We start from the raw sequence: 23,878 nt of genomic DNA on the forward strand, positions 1-23,878 counted from the left end.
TACCTAAATCTAACTTCCTTAAAGCCTCAGGTAGTTGATTTACTCAATTATCAGAACTGATCAGTTGCAAAATTCAAATTTAATCTTATGATTTCTAAATTGACTATCTGGAATCTTTTAAATTGAGAACGAAGTATGTATCAAATAGTGGTTGGACCAAGGTACAGGCTTGCAAATCGGGGGGGGGGGGGGGGTGTACTATGAGCTAATTGACAAAATTAGGTCCAGCGTTTTGCCGGTGCCCTAAGATGACGTTGGCGGGGGGGGGGGGGGGGGCGAGGCTATCCCTCACGGGGAACACGGTGGCTGGTCCGGAGAGAGCTGGTTGGAGGTGCTGGAGTGTAATTGCCTCAGATGACAATAGAAGCAAAAAGCAAGCAGTCAGGAAGAAGGCAAGATGTTTTAAATTGCCGCTGGCGTCTTGCTTGCATTTTGCCGGTGCCCCAAGATGACATCGGCGGGGGGATGGGGGGCTAGTCCTCACAGGGAATTTGGTGGCTGGTCCAGGAAAAGCTGGATGGAGGCCATATGATGTCCAAACTTCTGCACTGTTCTTATGAATTCACAACACTGTGGGGTAGATTTTATAATTTAGCACAAGTGCGTACTTTTGTTCGCGCATCAGGCGCAAACAAAAGTACGCTGGATTTTATAAGATAGGCGCGTAGCCGCACGTATCTTATAAAATCCGGGGTCGGCGCGCGCAAGGGGGTGCACATTTGTGCAACTTGCGCGCGCCGAGCCTGGCGCGAGCTGCCTGTTCCCTCCAAGGCCGCTCAGAAATCAGAGCGGCCTCGGAGGGAACTTTCTTTCCACCCCCCGCACCTTCCCCTACCTAACCCACCCCTATCTAAACCCCCCTACCTTTGTTGACAGATCTACGCCTGCTGAAAGCAGGCGTAAATCTGCGCATGCCAGCGGGCTGCTGGCGCGCCATCACCCGACCCGGGGGCCTTGACCACGCCCCCGGGCCGGCGCCACGCCCCCGGTCCCGTCCCCGACACACCCCCTCCCCTTTTACGAAGCTGCGGGACTTACGCGCGTCCCGGGGCTGTGCGTGCACCAGTGCGCGAGTGCCCTGCGCGCGTAAATCTGGTCGGATTTACGCGCGCAGGACCTTTAAAATCCGGCCCTGTGAGTATAATATGGGAATTCTGGCACCATGTGGCTGAAGCTCACTGACATCTGCAAGGTGCCTAAAGGCATCAGCTGTTTTGGGGATGATAGCACCAGTGTGCAAAGAATGACTTTGGGGCACTGGCACACAGATTTGGATCATGGGCTGTGTATGTCAGTACCTAGCTATGCTTCTGCTTCACAATGTTTAATGCGTTATATTGCATTCAGTAATTGGTCATGTTTAACATTAAAACATACACTCATATCTAGAATTCAATCATATTTATTTATTTATTTATTTGAGTGTTTTTGTATACCGGGATACGTTGGGAACATCATCTCGGTTCACAGATAACTAAAAAATAGTAACAGGCTTTACAATGAACAAGGAATAGAGTGAAGGTTAATAATAAAGGTAACAAAGAAATTCAAACAGGTAACACAACAGGTTTTGTAACGAGCTACAATCTGCTACATAACTTCTGATAGTTAACCTTCCTTTTCTTTATGAAAACCTTGAAGGATGGGGAAGGTTTGCTATACAGCATTTCTAGTGCCTATACCATGCTTTATCTGCAACTGAGGAAAGTTCCCCCAGGCCCTATTTGCACTCACAGAAAAATTGCATAGTTAACCTGTTGCTGCATACTTTACAACCTGCTACACAATCAACATTCCCGAAGTTTTCCACCTCCTAATTCAATTTCTAAAGAAAGCTATAGATCTACCTTCAGTCTCAGTGATATTTCTGCTCCTGCTCTTCTCCTTACAAGCAGCCCTCAAGGAACAGGAGGTGTGTGTGTTTATATGTGTCTGTATATATGTGTGTGTATGGGGGGGGGGGGGGGGGGGAGGAACTGAGGCTGAAGCAAACAGAAAACTCTCTACTCTAATCACTTTCATCTGACCTGAAGGAAAAATGAGGGGAAGGGTGAGGGGTGAAGTTGGAGTGTAAGAGAAAGCAGTCAGAATGTTTGATCCGTCAAAGATCTCATAAATCAAATTAAAGATTAATTTCATATAATTCCTAGATGGAGTGATGTCACTTTAAAAGAATTTAATCTTTACAAAAAGGTCTTGCACCTGCATATATAGCCAGTCCGGAAATGTCACTTAGCTGCAATATAATAAAGTTGAGTATATGAAATTATGACATGCTGACCTGATGGTATGGGAGGTATATAATTCCATTTCTGGTAGCTTAAATTTGGTGATACAGGGATTCATCAGGTATAAGCTTTTTGAATTTCATCTGAACATAAGAACATAAGAAATTGCCATGCTAGGTCAGACCAAGAGTCCATCAAGCCTAGCATCCTGTTTCCAACAGAGGCCAAACCAGGCCACAAGAACCTGGCAATTACCCAAACACCAAGCAGATCCCATGCTATTGATGCAATTAATATCAGTGGCTATTCCCTAAGTAAACTTGATTAATAGCTGTTAATGGACTTCTCCTCCAAGAATTTATCCAAATCTTTTTTGAACCCAGCTACAGTAACTGCAATAACCACATCCTCTGGCAACAAATTCCAGAGCTTTATTGTGCATTGAGTGAAAAAGAATTTTCTCCCATTAGTTTTAAATGTGCTACTTGCTAACTTCATGGAATGCCCCCTAGTCCTTCTATTATCCAAAAGTGTAAATAACCGATTCACATCTACTCGTTAAAGACCTCTCATGATCTCAAAGACCTTTATTATATCCCCCCTCAGCTGTCTCTTCTCCAAGCTGAACAGCCCTAACTTCTTCAGCCTTTCCTCCTTGGGGAGCTGTTGATCCCCTTTATCATTTTGGTTGCTCTTCTCTGTATCTTCTCCATCGCAACTATATCTTTTTTGAGATGCGGCGACCAGAATTGTACACAGTATTCCAGGTGGGGTCTCACCATGGAGCGATATAGAGGCATTATGACATTTTCCGTTTTATTAACCATTCCCTTCCTAATAATTCCTAACATTGTTTGTTTTTTTGTCTGCTGCAGCACACTGAGCCGACGATTTTAAAGTATTATCCACTATGATGCCTAGATCTTTTTCCTGGGTGGTAGCTCCTAATATGGAACCTAACATCGTGTAACTACAGCAAGGGTTATTTTTCCCTATATGCAACAACTTGCACTTGTCCACATTAATTTCATCTGCCATTTGGATGCCCAATCTTCCAGTCTTGCAAGGTCCTCCTATAATGTATCACAATCTGCTTGTGATTTAACTACTGTGAATAATTTTGTATCATCCGCAAATTTGATAACCTCACTTGTCATATTCCTTTCCAGATCATTTATATATATATATATATATATATATATATATATATTGAAAAGTACCGGTCCAAGTACAGATCCCTGAGGCACTCCACTGTTTACCCTTTTCCACTGAGAAAATTGACCATTTAATCCTACTCTCTGTTTCCTGGCTTTTAACCAGTTTGTAATCCACGAAAGGACATCGCCTCGTATCCCATGACTTTTTAGTTTTCTTAGAAGCCTCTCATGAGGGACTTTGTCAAACGCCTTCTGAAAATCCAAATACACTACATCTACCGGTTCACCTTTATCCACATGTTTATTAACCCCTTCAAAAAAATGAAGCAGATTTGTTAGGCAAGACTTCTCTTGGGTAAATCCATGTTGACTGTGTTCCATTAAACCATGTCTTTCTATATGCTCTACGGTTTTGATCTTGAGAATAGTTTCCACTATATTTCCCGGCACTGAAGTCAGGCTCACTGGTCTATAGTTACCCGGATCACTCCTGGAGCCGTTTTAAAATATTGGGGATACATTGGCCACTCTCTAGTCTTCAGGTGCAATGGTTGATTTTAAAGATAGGTTACAAAATTTAACTAATAGATCAGAAATTTCATTTTTTAGTTCCTTCAGTACCCTAAGACAGCACTTCTCAACCAATGTGTCGCCAAGCATCAGCTGGTGGGTCGCAGCTGCCGGTGTCCCACAGCCCCAGTTATTCTTCCCTTTACCTTTTTCCTGCCCCCGCGGGCCAATGTGAATCCTCCTCCCTTCTTCTTGCCCCCGCAGGCCAATGGGAAGCCTCCTCCGTTCTTCCTGCCCCCGCGGGCCAATCGGAAACCTCCTCCCTTCTTCCTGCTAGTGGGAGGAGGAAGCCTCTGATTCGCTGGTGGGGCAGGAAGAAGGGGGCATCTCATAGCCCGGGGGTGGGGTGGTTTGAGGGGGGCTGGGAGGAGTGGCAGTGTCCAGGCCTGTGGCGGCAAAGAAGCCCGACCCTATGGCCGCCACGGGCTGGAAGTACTGAAATTAAACACAGCGGCGAGCCACAAAGAAAAGAGGCCAGCCGCACCAGGAACCACGATAGATTAGGGATTCCTCAAAGCGGCAGTGAGTTGCAAGCACGAAGAGGCCGGTTGCTCCGAGGATTCTCCCTCCCCCTCCAATGCAACAGTGAGCGCGGCAGACCCGTCTTTAAAGTAAAAGTGGCACTCAGCCATGCTGATTACAGATAGGGCAATTGGAGCTCCCAGCGGCCATAAAAGCAGACAGATGGGGGGCCGCGGGAGCCTAGGGATATCCCGACAGCCAGAAGAAAGGCGTGAGTGCTGTGGCATATTTTTATAAAATAAATGTTTGCTGCTTCAGTGCGGCTGAGAAGGCAGCGGCAGCATTGGGAAATCTGCCACTGCAAAATTAAAGGGGAACACAGTACTGGGGCTCTAAGCAAAGTGTGTGTGAGAGACAGACTGGGCAGGGAGGTGACTGGGGTGTGTGTGAGAGACAGAGACTGGGCAGGGAGGTGACTGGGGTGAGTGTGAGAGACAGAGACTGGGCAGGGAGGTGACGGGTGTGTGTGTGTGAGACACAGAGACTGGGCAGGGAGGTGACTGGGATGAGTGTGAGAGACAGAGACTGGGCAGGGAGGAGACTGGGCCGTGTGTGAGAGACAGAGACTGGGCAGGGAGGTGACTGGGCAGTGTGTGAGAGACAGAGACTGGGCAGGGAGGTGACTGGGGTGAGTGTGAGAGACAGAGACTGGGCAGGGAGGTGATTGGGCCGTGTGTGAGAGACAGAGACTGGGCAGGGAGGTGACGGGTGTGTGTGTGTGAGACACAGAGACTGGGCAGGGAGGTGACTGGGATGAGTGTGAGAGACAGAGACTGGGCAGGGAGGAGACTGGGCCGTGTGTGAGAGACAGAGACTGGGCAGGGAGGTGACTGGGCAGTGTGTGAGAGACAGAGACTGGGCAGGGAGGTGACTGGGGTGAGTGTGAGAGACAGAGACTGGGCAGGGAGGTGATTGGGCCGTGTGTGAGAGACAGAGACTGGGCAGGGAGGTGACTGGGCCGTGTGTGAGAGACAGAGACTGGGCAGGGAGGTGACAGGGCCGTGTGTGTGAGACAGAGACTGGGCAGGGAGGTGACTGGGCCGTGTGTGTGAGAGAGACTGGGCAGGGAGGTGACTGGGCAGGGAGGTGACTGGGCAGGGAGGTGACTGGGCCGTGTGTGAGAGACAGAGGCTGGGCAGGGAGGTGACTGGGCAGGGAGGTGACTGGGCCGTGTGTGAGAGACAGAGACTAGGCAGGGAGGTGACTGGGCCGTGTGTGAGAGACAGAGACTGGGCAGGGAGGTGACTGGGCCGTGTGTGAGACACAAAGACTGGGCAGGGAGGTGTCTGGTGTCTGTGTGTGAGACAGAGACCGAGGGTTTAGTGTGTGTGTGTGTTCAAGGGAAAGGAGTAGGAGAGTTGCTAGAGAGGGTAAGTAAAGGTGGCATTTTAAGTTTATTTTTTTGGATTGACTGCCATTTTTATTATTGAGTGTTATGTGATGTGTCTGCTGTTTTGAAATATGTTTTTGATATTTGGACAATTTTTAATAATTTTTATGAGTTTTAATTGTTTGACTTTTCTGTTCATCAGCTGTTTTGAAACATTTAATATAGTTTTACAGTTATTTCTGTATGGGGATCTATAGCAGCTTGGCTTGTTCTGTTTTCCTAATAGGAGGTGTATTAGTGTTTAGGAACTGATTTAATACTATTAGTGTTGCCTTTTCATAGATAGGGTTGTTATGTGTTCCATAATGCAGGTGTAACTTTGTGCAGATTAGTTTCTGTGCCTTATTGCAGATCCTGGGACTGTGTTAGGTGCTATATTTCTCTTTCCATTTCTCCAGGTTTGCACTGCATGCAGAGTGGCTTTTTTTTGGTTTTCCATTCCAGTTTGTCTCCATATTTATAATGTGTGATCTTTCTGTACTTGGTGAAGGTAGGTTCTGTGTGTGTGCCCGAGGTGAGATATTTTACTGGCATGTAGGCAATTGTATTAATCTTATTTGTTGTGTTTTTTCAATAGGATATGCATTAGTAGTAAATTATTAACTTTTCATAAGGAGGGCTATTGTGCCTGCTAGTAAAGGGAGTTTGTTTTGCTTTTACTGAGATGTCATCAGAACCAGAATATCTTTTTTTGCATGGTGAGTTCTGTGGGGGTAATGCCCTATTTCTGCTCTGCATCCATTGTTAGGGGATGCAGAGTGTATGTTTACATATAGCCCTGTGACGGTCATAGGTTCAGTGTGTCACGCATTTAAGAACCATCTGTCAGGTGTGTCCTGGCTGAAAAAAGGTTGAGAACCACTGCCCTAGGATGCTTACCATCCGGTCCAGGTGATTTGCTACTCTTTAGTTTGTCAATCTGGCCTACTACAACTTCCAGGTTCACTATGTGGATCATTTGTCTTCCTGGTGTGCGAGGCATTCATAGATGGCACACCAAGATTGAATACTGATGGAATACTATCTCTCGCTATAATAAACAGTTGTGTATATGTGTGCTGGGGTACTCAACTGAATTTTATGGAGCTGAGATAAATAAGTATTGCAGTTGTTATGCACATAAGGCTGTGGAAATTAGAGTATGGGCAGGTGGTTTTAGTTTTTTGCCTTGGGTCATGGTAGCATCACAACCTGAGCATCTTCAGTGCTGATTCCTCGCCTTTTTATAGAGGGACTGACAACTGTACAATGGAAAAGGGATGAAAATCACATGTATTACAATGAGGCTGATAATGCAGTCTGTGCTCAAAGGTAGGTCAGCCCCAAATGCCTCCTCATGTTTATCATCTCCCAACTTGCTGCTATTCAGGTTTGAATCTCATTTTTTCTTTTTTAAAATTTGCTTGGCCTTCCTGAATAGCTATTTACCAGTTTTCATTCCAGCCTTAAACTGAGTGAATCAAAACCAACATTTTTAGTTTGATTTAAGACTGTGTGCATTTTTATTTGATGCAACTTATCTTGCTCTAGGCATGGGTCTGGTACTTTTTATTGTACCTTTGTCCATACCATTTTACAAACAGAGAATATGAAAAGGCATTTGTCTTAATTCAACTTGTCTAGATTCAACTGATGAAAATGATATATAGTTAACAATGGAGATTTATGTATGTGTGTTTCTAATGTGTTATGTTTACATAGCATGTGGGGGGTCCTGATTAGCCATGAAGTGCTAGGTAAAAATAATTTTTTGCAAATAATAGAAGCCTGATAACATACAACATATTTAAATTACAATAAATATATTGGTACTGCATATGGGGAAATATTTACCCAAACAGGAAAAATATTTAGCCAACATATTTTTGAAAGTACTAATGAGCTATAATTATAGAATACTGTACCTGATGCAATAACAGGATCCCTCATAAGTTCCCTTGTTATTGGGCAGAGGAATTCATCTGGTATACTAAGAGAAGCAGATTCCAATCTTATTTTTAATTCTTCAATTTTTCTTAAAACTTTACTGCGCAGCCCTAGAGACTCTTAAAACAAAATAAACAAACAAAAAAAGATCCTTTATAATCTGTCACACTTCACTCATATTACTGTAGGAACATTAACTTCTGAATGCAAACAGGTTTGAATATCAAAAAGAAGGCATCAAATGTGAAGCATTGTAGGCCTTACAAATTTACCAAGAATAGAAATGATTTTGATCTTAAACCCAAATCTACAATTTAGAAAGAATACCACTGTAAGAATGGACAGGACAGGACTGACAGGAAACCCCACCTTTTATGCTATAGTAATTGTGCATTTTTGTTCAACTTCTATTTCATCATCAGAATCTAAAGTCATGTTTCTTCTTTTATTGATTTGAAAACTTATCTGGCAATGTATAAACATTCATCACACAGAAAACATTAAAATCAACAATTTTTACAACTTGTGACATAACATTTAAAACCCAAAAGCTATAAAATGATATATCAAGCATCAAGTGTACCAAAAGTATACAGGGTAGTCTATTAATCAGGTAAAAATATTAGCAAAATATATAACATTATTAAATTTATAATATAAACCTCAAGTTAATATATCAAATACTATCTCCTATTTGCAAGAAAATTAGAATAAATTCAATTTTAAATTCCTTGAATTTAAGAGTTCATATTATAATGTTCTACATCTAAATTCATATTAGACCCACTGCAAATGCAGAAGCAAATATGTTAAATGAGACCTATTTAGACTTCTTCAAGACCCTCAAAAGAATGCAAATATGGGCAAATGTACAGGGTGTGGCTCTCAACTCCTTTAATAAAGAAATGCACTTTACTTGAACAGTTAAACAACAGACATATGGGACTTCCTTGCCTTCCTATTGGGACCCGGTGGCTTCCAAGATCTGCCACGGGCATCTGGCTAGACGCCTTGCTCGACCTGAAGGCCCAAGGGCTTCAAATTGCGGCGTGCTGCAATCTGAGAGGGGACTTCCTTGCCTTCCTATTGGGTCTGAGAGGCTTCCAAGATCTGCCACGGGCAACTGGCTAGATGCCTTGCCAGACGTGGAGGACCAGAGGGCCTCAAATTGCAGCGTGCTGCCACCGGCGTGCCATGCACCAAAGGGGCATGTCCCTTATGCCGTTTTTTTTCCTAGCTCTATTATGGGGAAAAAAAGGAAAGGGAAAACATCAATGGCAGACCCCACTTCTACTTCAATCCATGGGCCCATGGATTTACTTCTGTTTAAGGCTAATTCATTACTGCGAGATTCAAATACAGAATTAGCTGGGATATCTTTAACCCCAGAAGCGCATTCTCCTCCTCCCAAACCACAAGTTTCAGCAGGTATGTTGTTAAATGATCCTAATACTTCTTTGAATAAATCTATTTGCCCCCAAGGTTTGGTCACTACTGAGGTTCAAGGAGATATGGGTCAGAGGCTCATACTAGCAAGTTAGTAACTGAGAATTATGAATATTTGGACAATGTATCTATTGAATCAGCAACATCCTTGTTCACAGTTACTATTCCTAATCCTGAGCCTGTTTCTTTACATTTGACAAAGGATGGGTCAGCTCCTAGTTTTCAAGAGGAACCAGCAAAAATTTCTCTCAGACATTTGGAGAGTGATTTCCAAGATTGACAATTCCTTAAATTCTGTAAAGCATCTTTATCATTACACTGAAAAGGCATCTTCGAAGTTTTTAGATTTGGAAAGAAGATCTTCTAAACTGGAATCAGAAGTTAAGTTACATTCTGGAGCCATATCCAATTTACAATCAACCTCAATTACTGGTATTAAAGATAATCTAATTATCCATCAGAAATGTGAAATATTGGAGAACAGTTTACGTTCAAAAAATTTGCGGTTGTTGAATTTTCCTATAACTCGTCTCCTTTCAGGGGTTGAGTTGTTTAAGTAATATATAATTGAGGTTCTTCAATTTCCAAATGATATGGTATTTTTGTTATCTACCGGTAATTACTATTATTTGCCTATTAAAAAGAGAGGGGCAAATTTGGCAGAAGGGTCCATTGATATTTTAACACCAATCGTAAGCCGTAACATCTCAACATTTCTAGAATCAGATAATATAAATACACGAGCTACTTTTGTTATTTCCTATGTATTAGATACAGATAAAGATGTATTTTAACCCAGCTAACACTAACCACATCCTCTGGCAACAAATTCCAGAGTTTAATAGTGTGTTGAGTGAAAAAGAATTTTCTCTGATTAGTCTTAAATGTGCTACTTGCTAACTTCATGGAGTGCCCCCTAGTCCTTCAATTATCCAAAAGTGTAAATAACCGAGTCACATCTATTTGTTCAAGACCTCGCATGATTTTAAAGACCTCTATCATATCCCCCCTCAGCCGTCTCTTCTCCAAGCTGAACAACCCTAATTCTCTTCAGCCTTTCCTCACAGGGGAGTTGTTTCATCCCCTTTATCATTTTGGTTGCCCTTCTCTGTACCTTCTCCATTGCAACTATATCTTTTTTGAGATGCGGAGACCAGATTTGTACACAGTATTCAAGGTGTGGTCTCACCATGGAGCGATATAGAGGCATTATGACATTCTCTGTTTTATTAACCATTCCTTTCCTAATAATGCCTAACATTCTGTTTGCTTTTTTGATTGCTGCAGCACACTGAGTCGAAGATTTTAAAGTATTATCCACTATGATGCCTAGATCTTTTTCCTGGGTGGTAGCTCCTAATATGGAACCTAACATCGTGTAACTACAGCAAGGGTTATTTTTCCCTATATGCAACACCTTGCACTTGTCCACATTAAATTTCATCTGCCATTTGGATGCCCAATCTTCCAGTCTTGCAAGGTCCTCCTATAATGTATCACAATCCACTTGTGATTTAACTACTCTGAATAATTTTGTATCATCCGCAAATTTGATAACCTCACTCATCGTATTCCTTTCCAGATCATTTATATATATATATATTGAAAAGCAATGGTTCAAGTACAGATCCCTGAGGCACTCCACTGTTTACCCTTTTCCACTGAGAAAATTGACCATTTAATCCTACTCTCTGTTTCCTGTCTTTTAACCAGTTTGTAATCCACGAAAGGACATTGTCTCCTATCTCATGACTTTTTAGTTTTCTTCAAAGCCTCTCATGAGGGACTTTGTCAAATGCATTCTGAAAATCCAAATACACTACATCTACTGGTTCACCTTTATCAACATGTTTATTAACCCCTTCAAAAAAATGAAGCAGATTTGTTAGACAAGACTTCCCTTGGGTAAATCCATGTTGATTGTGTTCCATTAAACCATGTCTTTCTATATGCACTACGATTTTGATCTTGAGAATAGTTTCCACTATTTTTCCCAGCACTGAAGTCAGGCTCACTAGTCTATAATTACCCGGATCGTCCCTGGAGCCTTTTTTAAATATTGGGGTTACATTGGCCACCCTCCAGTCTTCAGGTACAATGGATGATTTTAATGATAGGTTACAAATTCTAACTAATAGATCAGAAATTTCATTTTTTGGTTAAAAAGAAATTGCTTAAAGTTAAATAGAGCCCACCTCTGTCCAATCACAATAGTTAAGCTGATTTGAATACTCCTGGATGAAGAATCAAGCTATTTCTGTTTTATGAAGTGAATTTGAAGCAAAGGTCAAAACATGATGAACAAAAGAGCCGCCAAAAGAACTCTGAGATAAGGAGGTGCAGATTAGGGAAAAGCTGTAAGAAAAATTCAATCTTTTTGAATATCCCTTGGAGCACTATCAATGGAAAAAGGTTGGCAATGTCAAGGCACTGCAATAATCAGGCCATCCCTCAAAAGTCAGTAGCTGTGGGTAAGGAAACTGCTGCAGGTGGTCAAGTTGAGGCCAAAGATTACTTTAAAATAATTATAAATTCTCTGCCTGATAATGGGGAAAATGTTGACTGTTCGACAATTCCGAGATTATGCCACATAAATGGCCTGTAATGGAGGATGGCAAAAAGAAAGTGATTACCCAAGAAAAGCCATAGAATTTGACACATTGCATTTACAAAGAAACACTTGGGGAAAATTCACACATGTGGGAGAAGGTGGAACATTTTAGTCTTAATGCTAAGTGAAGCGTGTGGCAAAAACCAAACATAGGACATCACCCTATGGTGGTGGCAGCATGTTGTGGTGATGCTTTGCAGCTGCAGGTATGAAGGTGATTAAGGGAAAAATTAAGGGAAAGAGGGATGGGGCAAACTATAGGTACATCCTGGAGACAAACCTATTCCTGTGTGCTACAGACTTAGGACTGTGGAAGAAAATAAATGTCCTCAAGCAGCTCAAAGTCCAAACCTGAATACAACAGAAAATGACTGCTGTCCATGGATAATCCCCAGCCAACTTGGAAGAGCATGGGCTCTTCTATCAAAAAGAATGGCCAAAATCTGCAACATTCAGCTATGCAAAAGTGGTAGACACACCTAAACAACTCATGGCTGTTACTGCTACAAAAGGGGCTTCCATCAAGTACCAAGTCAAGGGATGTAAAGACGTATGCAATCAAGGCTTTTTGTTTTGTTTCTCTTTTAATTTTTATTATGTTTTGAATATATCTATAATTGTTCTTTCACGATGAAAGTGTAGAATGTTGTGTAGATCAGAGAACAAAATTCCTACTTTAATGAATTCCAATTTGTACTTTTTAGACAGCAGATGGGGAAAATGTATGAGGTTATGAAGAAAGGAAAGGTAGATAATTTTTTAGTGTGTGTGCTTGGTTAAAAGAAAAGAAAGGTATATCATTTTTTAGTGTATCTTTCTTTCCTTTCTTCTCACCCAGCTCTAAGTACATTCTTTGATTTATGCTCTTATCCCATGTAAAAGGACAAGAGACATTTTCACACCAAAAATCAATCAGGGATTTATCTAAAACAAGTGAGTGACCCAGCCCTTATTAATAGATTAATTATTGTCCCCATGCAGGTCATTGCCAAATTAACATTAAATGCATTGCAAATTTAAAAGACTTGAATTTACGCATCCCTACTCCCTTAGCAACCTAAATTAACTAAGAACTCAATAATATTAAGATGCAGATAGCAGCAGTGAGATAGGGGCCTTTCTAGTTTTTTGCACAGTGTGTCCCATGTATGATTAATCACCATTTGGTGAGAGGTTTGTGTGTGTGCCCATGCAAAGAGTTCCTGGCTCTCAGAGAACAAGTCTGATTTCTACAGACTAGTGTGGCAGACTTGAAGTAGATGAGGCAGAAAGAGGTATGTAGAGGAGACCTTCAGGAACATAGTAGCCAAGTCCCAATTTGTCTGGTAGTCCCTTTGCTGCCTTGGAGAAGCAAGGTCACCTGGACGGAAAGTATCACTTTGGTGTAGCAGAAAGTGATTCTGTAGTTAGAACTTGCTCTCTGGGTGATGCATGATCTTCTTGCACTAAGGGCTTGTGCACAGGAGGAAAGGGTTAGGTCAGCCATCATAACTGGTGATTCGATTATTAGCAATGTAGATAGCTGGGTTGGCAGGAGGACATGAGTATTGCTTAGTAACTTACCTTGCTTGGTGTGAAGGTGGCAGACCTTATGTGTTACCTAGATAGGATTTTTGACAGTGTTGGAAAGGAGCAGGCTGTCGTGATACAAATAGACAAGTGACATAGGAAGGTTTGGGAGAAAGACTCTGGAAGTCAAATTTAGGCTCTTAGGTAGAAAGTAGAAATCCAGCATCTCCAGGGTAGAATTCTCGGAAATGCTCCCTGTTCCACACACACAGAACCTCAGAGGCAGGTTGAACTCCATAAGTTCAATGCATGGATGAAATGATGGTGCAGGGAAAAGGGCTTTGGTTAGGAACTGGGCAACATTTTGGGCAAGGAGGGGGGCCTATTCAAAAGGATCGGCTCCATCTTAACCAGGATGGAACCAGGTTGCTGGCACTGATCTTTATAAAGAAGATAGAGCAGCTTTTAAACTAGAACAAGGAGGGAAATCAGACTGTTACTCAGCAGTGCATAGGTTGGAGGGAGGTTATCTTTTAAGGCTACTAAAGAAACAAGGGAGTGGAGGGAAGTAATGTCATCACCCAAGGTGGCTGCATAGCAACTGAGCTCCTAACAGATGTAAAACAAAAATACTATTTGCCAGTGGCTCCAGTACTTGAATATCACTGCAGAGCATATAATTTGTAGAGGTTTATGGAACGGAAACCCGCCATAAAACCTCAGAAATCAAGCATCCCTTTGACTCGAGTGGAGCTCAGGGAAATGCGCCAATAAAGCATAGACCACGAGGGATTCAGTGTCTTCAAATTCGGAGGCCGATAGCGTGGCAGGTGGCAAAGAGGGGTTAGAAGAGCAAACATTCATCCAACATGGAACCGAGAATTTGGTTCTGAGACCTCTGCCAAGATATTATGCTGGTTAAAAAGGAAATGCTAGCGTGCGTGGCTGATTTAAAAAGTGAAGTAACAAATTGGCGGCCGAGTGAATGAAATAGAACAGAGAATTGAATATCATGAGTTGCACTTACAGAGGTACAAAATACCACTTCCTCTCTTACTACTCAATAGTCTGAGATCTTGAACAAAATTGAAGATCTTGAAAATAGGTCCCGACATAATAATCTCTGAATTTGGGGCCTGTCAGAGGTCAATGCATACAAGGATATTAGAGCTGTGATATAGCGGATTTGCAAAGCTGTGTTAAATAAGGGCAAGGAGACTGAGTTAACAGAAGCTGAAAAAAATCATAGATCGGGCACATTAAGCACTTGGCTCACAAAGGAGCAATCTCCCTAGGAACACTGTAATATGTTTGTAAATCTTTATGGTGAAAGAAAAAATTTTGGCACGAGCTAGAGAGCAAGTCAGCATTGTTTGGGAGGGGCATACACTGGCTATAATCAGCGATTTAGTGCCTGCTACTCTGAGAAGGAGGGGAGAGATGAGGGAGATTATGACCCAACTTTGGAAGGAGAATATGAGGTACCAATGGCTCTTTCCTTTTGGCTTACAATTCACTGTAATTGGAACTAGCTACAGAATAAAAACAGTGGAAGAATCGCAAAGGGCAATGCAAAAAGAAGGTCTGGATACATCAGGCTTGATGATTGTGGCATCTTAGAAAGCATAAGGAATATGTTCACCGGCAAGACAGGCTTTGTCATGATGGCGGAGTTCCTCCTGGAAAGCAAACTTCTAAAACTTGAAGACCTGTAGATTCAGAGGTGTTTCCCAGTGTATAATGTGAAGTCGAATAGCAGGCTCCTAGTTTTTTCAAAACTGAGTCTGCCAATTTTTGCTTATTATTACTCCACATTCCAAGTCTAGGGCTCTGAATGATCGTTATTCTTTTATAAATTATTGATGATCTCTGTTTAAAAGCAATTTACTTATGAACCTCTCTGAATGGGTTCAAATTTCAGGATGTTACTTACTTGATAAGAATGTTAATGTTAAGAACTGTTTTGCATCTGGGAGATGAGATTGATCCTCGACATGGCACTGTCGGATAGCAGTAAAGGGTCAAGATTTTGACTCTAGACAACAAGGGGGGAGGAGAGAGTGCAAGTGGAGGGTAAACAGATGGTATTGGGGATGGGGGAGAATAGGAGGGTTTGGGGGAAGGGAATACAGGTCAAGTGTTTCCTAGGGAGAGCAAGGGGAGGGAAGGGAAAGGTTGGAGGGACAAGGAGATGTGACATTAAGAAAGGGAAGTGGTAAGACAATAAATGGCATTGAGAAAATTATTTCTATAAATGGAGGTTTGAATACGCAAACCAAGAAGCAGTTGTTATTTAAAGAGCTGAAACGACAAAAAGCCAAAGATGAGAGGCTACTTCACCATAGAGATTACACATTGATTGTCTTAGCATCGACTAATAAGAATAGAGAGAGTAAAGGGGTAGGAATATTCTTTCACAAATCGCTTAACATTTTGATATTGGAAACTCAGAAGTATCAGAAGGTAGATTTCTGTTTCTCAATGTAACTATAGACGGATCCATGGTGACTTTAGCCACTATGTACTCGCTGAACAAAGAGCAAAGTAAATTCTTTGATAGTCACTGATTCTCTGATGGGATTTGCTAAAGGACCCATTATTTTGGGGGGTGACTTTAATCTCAGAGACCACCCAAAGTTAGATAATTCCAAATCTTCTACGCACCTACAAAAATCTCATAAAAAGAGCTTGGTGTGTATGTTGGAGATAGTGGGAATAGTATAACTGTTGGAGGACCCTGAATCCTACAGTAAAAGATTGTTTATTCCATACCTAATGATACTTACAGTACCCTCAGACAGAAGTGCTATTCTGTTCCTCAGGTATAGTGGGGAAAATGAAGGGAGCTGGTATAGAATTACGAATCTGGACAGATCACATGGGTGGAATTCTTGAGTTTCTCACCCTTCCAACCTAAACGATTCTGGAAGCTGAACAACTCAATCTTACGAGATGAGACTTTTGTACTAAGATTGAGTGAGAGATACAAGAATATCTATCTATAAATGACAATGGAGAAGTTACGGAGGGTAATCCATGGCATGGGCTAAAATGTGTTTTGAGAGATAAACTTATATGGGCTTCTCTGGCTAAAAAGAAAAACTATGAGGAAGATGACGATTTGAGGCATAAAGAGGGAGAATTGGTTAGAACCCTTGCCCAATTTGAAAAAGTCCAGACACAGCTAAAATCTTTGACTTTAGATGAAGTTCACTATCAAATGACCCAGGTCAAACAGACTTATTTTGAACATGGAAACAAAGCTTCCCGGCTATTAGCAATTAAACTGAAAAGAAAAGTGTCAAGGTCCCAAGTTGCAGGGATAAAGACGAAGGAGGGGCAAATGACGAATGACCCTAGTAAGATTTTGCAGAGATTTAAAAGAGTTATACCAAGACCTCTATCGAGGAGAGGACAATATTACCATGCCTAACTACAGTCCAGCAAGAGGGGTAAACAAAGAGGTTACAGAATATGAAATAGAAGAGACTATTAAAAAAAAAAAAGTTGGATAAATCACCTGGATTTGATGGGTACACAGCCTGTTTTTATAGGAGATTTTCTAGTCTCTTAATAGTCCCTTAAGAACTATGTTTAATAGCTTAAAAGTGGAGGTCAAGTACCTCAATCTATGCGCTTAGCAGGCATTACAGTCAATCCGAAAGAGGGGAGGGACAAAACAAATTGCAGATCATATAAGCCTATTTCACTGCTCAATATTGTTGTGAAGATCCTAGCAAAAATACTGGCTGATAGACTAGCGAGAGCTATGCCATCGTTGATACATGAGGACCAATCCAGGTTCATAATAGACAGAAACACTTCTGATAACATCAGGAGATTTCTTAACCTAATTTGGGCCTTAGGGGAGCTGAAATAGGTGACTCTTCTCCTTGTTATTGATGCAGAGAAAGCCTTTGATAGGGTACATTGGGCATTTAGGTATAAAGAGAAGTTTGGGTTGGGGGGAAATTTTAAACATGGATTTGAAGGCTTTATGATTCACCTCAGGCATGTGTTAAAGTAAATGAGGGATACTCTGATACTTTCACATTGGAGTGGGACACTAGGCAGGGGTGCCCGCTGTCCCCACTCTTTTTTGTATTAGTGATAGAGCTGATTGCTGAGATTAGACAAAAGAAGGATATTAGGGAGATAATGATTGGAGAAGTGGACTATAGGATTTCCTTATTTGCAGAAGACTTGATATTTACCCTATCCTGTCCCTTGATTTCCTTATCAGTACTGGTGAAAGGACAATAGCACACAGGACAATATGAGAAAGTGGAGAGCTTCAAAGTAAATATGAGTAAATCTGAAATTTAAACATATTCCTGGCTCCAGCATTGGCAGACAGATTATGAGACAGCTTTCTTTTAAGTGGGCCACTCATGATATTAAATATTTGGGGGTGAAAATAACCAAAGATATTTCTAAACTAGCACAACTGAACTATTCATCTTTAGTGAACACATTATTATTAGATATGCAAAGGTGGTGTAAGACAAACCTATCTTGCCTGCACAGACTAGCAGTTTTGAAGATGAATATGCTACCCCGTTTAACTACTTATTTCAGGTATTTCCTGTAGCTCTGGTCCCTGGAAAATTAAAGAGAATTCAGGGGAAATTTCTAGACTATTTGGCAGCAGAAACACCACCGACTGTCTAGATTTATATTATTTAAACCTAAAAGGATGGGTGGCTTGGGGCTCCACATGTGGAAAGATATTATAGGGTGGCACAAGCTTAGAATGGTTTAAAGGGGGGGGGGGGGGCACAGAAAAAAATGGGTCTGTATTAAGCAATATTTCCTGAAAGATACCCCATTACAGGCTCTTCTTTGGGTTAAGTGGAGAGCACAAGTGAGCAAGAGTACATGCAAGCCATTCACAAGAAGGACTCTGGCGGCGTGGACTCACTAAAGGAAAAAATGCTTTCCTGGGGAAATTGTTCACCATTAATGATGATACGGTATAATAAGGGCTTTCTGACTGGGTTAGAAAATGCTCATTTTCAGAAATGGGAGAGGAATGGATTAATTCGCTTCAGTAAAATTCTTTCACTGCAGGGTCGGGTGCCATAAGCAAGTCTGAAAGACAAATATTTAGGAAGGGGTGATTTTTATACATATATGCAAATTCACAATTATATTCAGAATACGGTGAGAAGACAATGGCTGGGGAAGGGGTATTCCATTTTTGAAAAATTTTATATAAAAGGGTTACCTATTAATGGATTTATTTCAAAAATTTATAGACTGGTGAGTCATCCCCAGATGATGATCTTCTTAAACATGAGAAGAAATGGGTAAAAGATCTTGGATGCTTGGACGATGATCAGATTTAGAGTGATATTAGATGGACCCGAAAAATCACTATCAACTCAGTTAACAGAAAATCTTTAAAAGTTTATTTAAGATGATATTATATTCTAGCATGCTTGAACTCAATGTTCTCTTATACATCTGACTGATTCTGGAGGGAGTATGGGGATAGAAGGATGATGAGACAAGTGTGATAGTCATGATCTATAACTGCATCATTCTTGGACATATGTAGTCTAATTTTGGGCATTACAATTTTACAATGGAAAAGGACCCACTAACAATTTTACTTTCTGCTACAGTCGATGGGATGCCAAAAAGGACAGATCAGATGGTTACTCAAATTTTAATTGCTGCATGGTGTGAAATTGCTACACACTGGAGGAATCAAAAATACTCTCAACATATAAAAGACTTTTATTCATCCAACAGATGGAAAAAATTGCAGCTTTGCGATACAACAAGACTGAGAAATTTGAAGCAATTTGGTTAGTATTTCAAACCTGGATACATGAAGAGAGTGCGACTTTCCTAGTGGGCTGAGGGAGGAGAATGTAGGGGAAGAGTTTGGTACTGAGTTTAGATATTGGATTGTTATGTCTTGATTATTAAGATTGTGATCTTATAAATGAAATCGGATGAATAAAAATTAAATTAAAAAAAATAAGCAAGGGAATTAGAACATCCTGATCGAGAGGTTCCAATAAAGGGTACAAATTATATCATAACGATAGAGTGGATCAAGTTAGTGGGGGTGTAGCACATTATGTTATGGATGGCATAGAGTCCAACAGAATAAAGACCAAATGCACAGTTGAATCTTTGTGGATGGAAATGCCATGTGTGACAGGGAAGAGTATAGTGGTAGGGGTATATTACTGTCCACCTGGCCAAAATGAACATATGGAGAATGAAATCGTAACATGCCGCTGAACCATGGGGTGCTGAACTGTGGTCGTCATGGTTCCAGGCCCAGCGCTGTGAATTGCAACTTGCTGGGGCATCCAGCATGGATCCTCACTTCTGCTGCTTAAGGGCCTGTAGCAATTCATCAGCTTTATAGGGCCAGTGCCCAGAATTTCCTCTGGCGTGGACCGATGACATTAGCACTATTCTTAACATAAAAGGAAGATCACTTGTCTGGGAAGATGACTGAGCAACAGGTTCTGATTCTTCATTTCCCTATGTCTAGCTATTCCTGACTCATACTGATCGAGATATGGCCTGGTTTCAGACCTGTCTGCTGCCGGCCTTGATCCTTGATTGTCTCCTGCTTCTGAATGCCTCGACCTTATGGGCCTGACTGCATCTCTATCTCACGATTCTGTACCGTGCATTGGTCCTGTCAGTCAGCAGTCCCAGAGTCCAGCAGTGACAGAAATGCTAACAGAAATTTGGGAAGCTAATAAATTTGGCAGCACCGTAATAATGGGACATTTCAATTACTTCCAATATTGACTGGGTAAATGTCACATCAGGACATGCTAGGGAGGTAGTTTCTAGATTAAATAAATGCTTCATGGCCCAGCTAGTCTGGGAATCAATGAGACGGGAAGCCATTTTAGACCTAATTTTTAGTAGAACACAAGATATGGTGCAAGAGGTAATGGTAGTGGGCTGCTCAACAGCAGCAATCATAATGCGAACAAATATGACAATGACTGGAGGGATGATATTAAGGGGTACATATTCAGTCACTGCCCGGATAGCAATGTTAGCCAGATAAGTTTATCCAGTTAACTTAGAAGGTATGTTCAATAGCACAGCCACTTTATTAAATATAGCCAGCTATCTTAAAGTTAGCCAGGCAAATTTATCTAGCAAACTTTAGGAAAGCTCATTAGTGCGATCAGACTTAGCTGGATAACTCTTTCCCGAAAGCCCTGGGAATGCCCACAAGTTACCTAACTAAAATTTAGCTGGATAAGTGCCCAAATATTTGTTTAGCTGGGTAACTAGCAAGTTATCTAGCTAAAAACCTTTGAATATGGACCTCTAAGTAAATCTACTGTTCTAACATTTACATTTCAAAAGGGATACTTTGATAAAATAAGGAAAATAGAAAAAAAAACCTAAAAGGTGCAGCAACAAAGGGTCAAGAGTCTATATTGGCATGGACATTATTTAAAAATACCATCTTAGAAACTCAGACCAGATGACTTCCACATATTAAGAAAGGTGGAAAGAAGGCCAAATGACAGCCAGCATGGTTAAAAGGTGAGGAAAGAGAGGTTATTTTACTCAAAAGAACTTTTCTCAAAAATTGGAAATAGGATCTATGTGAAAAAAAATAGGGAAAAAAGCATATCATTAGCAAGTTAGATATAAAACACTCACAAGGCAGGTAAAAAGTGAATCTGAAAAGAAACTGGCCATAGAGGCAAAAACTAATAATAGAAACTTTTAAAAATGTATCTGAAGCAGGTAGACTAAATGAGTTGGCTGGATTGTTAGATGACTAAACCGTTAAAAGGAGCACTTAGAGAAGACAAGACCATAGTGAGAAGTCTAAATTAATTCTTTGCTTCAGTGTTTACCAAACTACTTACCTGATAATTTCCTTTTCTTTAGACCAGAGAAATGCACCTCTACCAGCAAATGGAGATGGAGCAAAAAGGTCATCGGCCTGCCAGTATTCTCTTCAAAAGCAAACTATGGACAGACTAGCAAAAACTTGATTAATAACAGATAACCATTTCAGTACTCAGCCAACAGGAAACACTGAGCTCAGACAAAGAATGTATTAACACTAATCTACGGAATGAACTAACACTTACAAGTAACCTTTAAAGACGTAGTCACGCAGGAGGACCACAGCACAATCATTCGACAGCCAAGGGGCTGTCTGGTCTAAAGAAAAGGAAATTATCAGGTAAGTAGTAATTTCTCATTTCTTAGCATCCAGACAGATGAATTCAGAACCAGTGGAATGTACCAGTGGAAGCTACTCCTGAATAGGGCGGGAGGGCTGCCCATGGTCCAGTCAAAATTGCACATGCGAAGACTGCGTCCTCTTGGGCCTATACATCCAGGCGATAATACCTGGAAAAGGTGTGTAAGGAGGACTGTGTTGCGGCTCAGCAAATGTTGATGGGAGACAACAATCTAACTTCCGTCCATGACACTGCCCGAGTCGTAGTGGAATGAGCCCTTACATAACTAGGTAACGGTTTTTCAGAATCCACATACGCGGCTGTGACTACCTTTTTAATCCACGAGCTATTGTAGCCCGTGAAGCCAGTTCGCCCTGTCTACTTCCACAGTGGAGGACAAACAGGTGATCTGTCTTCTGGAAAGGTTTAGAAACCTCTAGATACCTCATGCTATGTCTCTTAACATCCAAGGGTTGCAAGAGGTGATATTCCATTAACTGCTATTAATCAAGTTGACTTAGAGAATGGCCTCTGCTATTACTGGCATCAGTAGCGTGGGATCTTCTTGGTGTTTGGGTACTTGCCAGGTTCTTGTCGCCTGATTTGGCCTCTGTTGGAAACAGGATGCTAGGCTTGATGGACTGTCTGATTACGGTCTGACCCAGCATGGAAACTTCTTATGTTCCACCGGATCTCTCTCCCTATCCAGAGACAGCAGAGAAATGGACTGATTCAAGTGAAAATTCGAGACCACTTTTGGCAAAAATTAAAGAATAGCACGCAGCTGTATAACCCCTGGAGTCACTCGAAGGAACGGCTCCCGACAAGACAAGGCCTGCAGCTTGGATATTCCACACGCAGAACAAATTGCTACAACAAACACCGTTTTCAATGTCAGCAACCTCAAGGAAAGATTATGCATCAGTCAAAACATAGAGCCCACTAAGAAATCCAAAACCAGATTAAGATTCCACAAGGGCACCAGTAACCGCAAGGGAGGACACAGATGTTTCATTCCTTTCAAGAAATGGGCCACATCTGGATGAGCTGACAACGGACCACCATACACCTGACCCCTAAAACAGGCAAGAGCCGCTACCTGCACCTTTAAGGAATTACGGGCCAACCCTATATTCAATCCACCCTGCAAAAATTGCAAAATGAGAGTGATCTTATTTGAATGAGGAAGTACCCCTCAGTCTCCACACCAAGCCTCAAATACTCGCCAAACCTGTACATAGGCTAAGGAAGTGGAGAGTTTTCTTGCTCTTATCAAGGTGGCAATCACTACAGCAGAATATCTACGCTTCAGCAAGTGAGCCCCCCTCAAGGGCCATACAGCAAGACAAAATCAAATCAGATCTTTGTGAAGAAGAGGCCCTTGCGTGCCATAAACCGGGGGGAAGAGTCTACCAGGAGACTCCGCAGATCCACATACCATGGTCTCCTCAGCCAATCTGGTGCCACCAAAAGCTCCATCCCTCTGTGACTCTTGACCCTCCGAACCATTCTGCCCACATGGGCCACGAGGGAAAAGCATACAGCAACTTGTCCTCTGGCCATTCCTGCACAAGAACATCAATGCCCAATGACTTTGGATCTCTGCTGCGACTGAAGAATCGAGGAACTATTGCACTGCGAGAAGTCGCCAGCAGGTCCAGAAAACGAAGGCCCCAGCGATCCACTATCAGCTGAAATGCCTCGTCTGACAATACCTATTATCCTGGGTCCAGAATCTGCTGAGAAAGCCTGCTCTTACATTGTCTTTTCCTGCAATGTGCGAGGCTGAGATCTCCTGAAGTCGCACTTCTGCCCATTTCATATCTATTTCCTGCAACACTTGCTGGCTCTTGGTTCCTCCCTGCTGATTGATGTAAGACACTGTCATTTCATTGTCAAACATTATTTGGACTGATCGGCCCTGCAACCTGTCGTCAAACTGTAAGCATGCCAACCGGACTGACTGGGCTTCCAGCCGATTGATGTTCCAGAGAGACTCTTCTGCACTCTAGCACCCTTGTGTTGTCAGTTCCCGACAATGAGCTCCCCAACCCTGGAGGCTCGCATTTGTCATGAGTACTAGCCAGTCCGGTGATTTTAAGGAAATTCTCTTTCTTAGATGACCCGCTTGTAACCACCACTGTAGACCTCCAACGGCAAGTGGAGCCAAATCGAATACTCCTGAGACTGTGGGTTCTGAGACAGCAGGGTGCACTGAAGAGGACGCATATGCGCCTTCGCCCACGGCACCACTTCCAGGATGCTGCCATCAAACTGAGCACCTGAAGATAGAACCACACTGTTGGGTGTATTGTGTTCAT

General features: G+C 41.9%; 1 protein-coding gene across 5 annotated transcripts in view; it reads right to left on the reverse strand.

The window, feature by feature from the left end:
- Positions 1-23,878, reverse strand: part of WDSUB1 (WD repeat, sterile alpha motif and U-box domain containing 1) — a 145,931-nt gene that overhangs the window by 19,831 nt on the left and 102,222 nt on the right. For 4 of the 5 annotated variants that reach the window (XM_029605552.1, XM_029605557.1, XM_029605551.1 and 1 more), the window contains one exon: positions 7,772-7,912. In XM_029605552.1, coding sequence (XP_029461412.1) covers positions 7,772-7,912 — 141 coding nt within the window. Of the gene's footprint in view, positions 1-7,771; positions 7,913-23,878 lie in introns of those variants that run through there. The other variant, XR_003857346.1, reaches the window with a different exon arrangement.

This window comes from Rhinatrema bivittatum, chromosome 6 (assembly GCF_901001135.1).
Source record: "Rhinatrema bivittatum chromosome 6, aRhiBiv1.1, whole genome shotgun sequence".
In the NCBI taxonomy this organism is placed as follows: Eukaryota; Metazoa; Chordata; class Amphibia; order Gymnophiona; family Rhinatrematidae; genus Rhinatrema; species Rhinatrema bivittatum.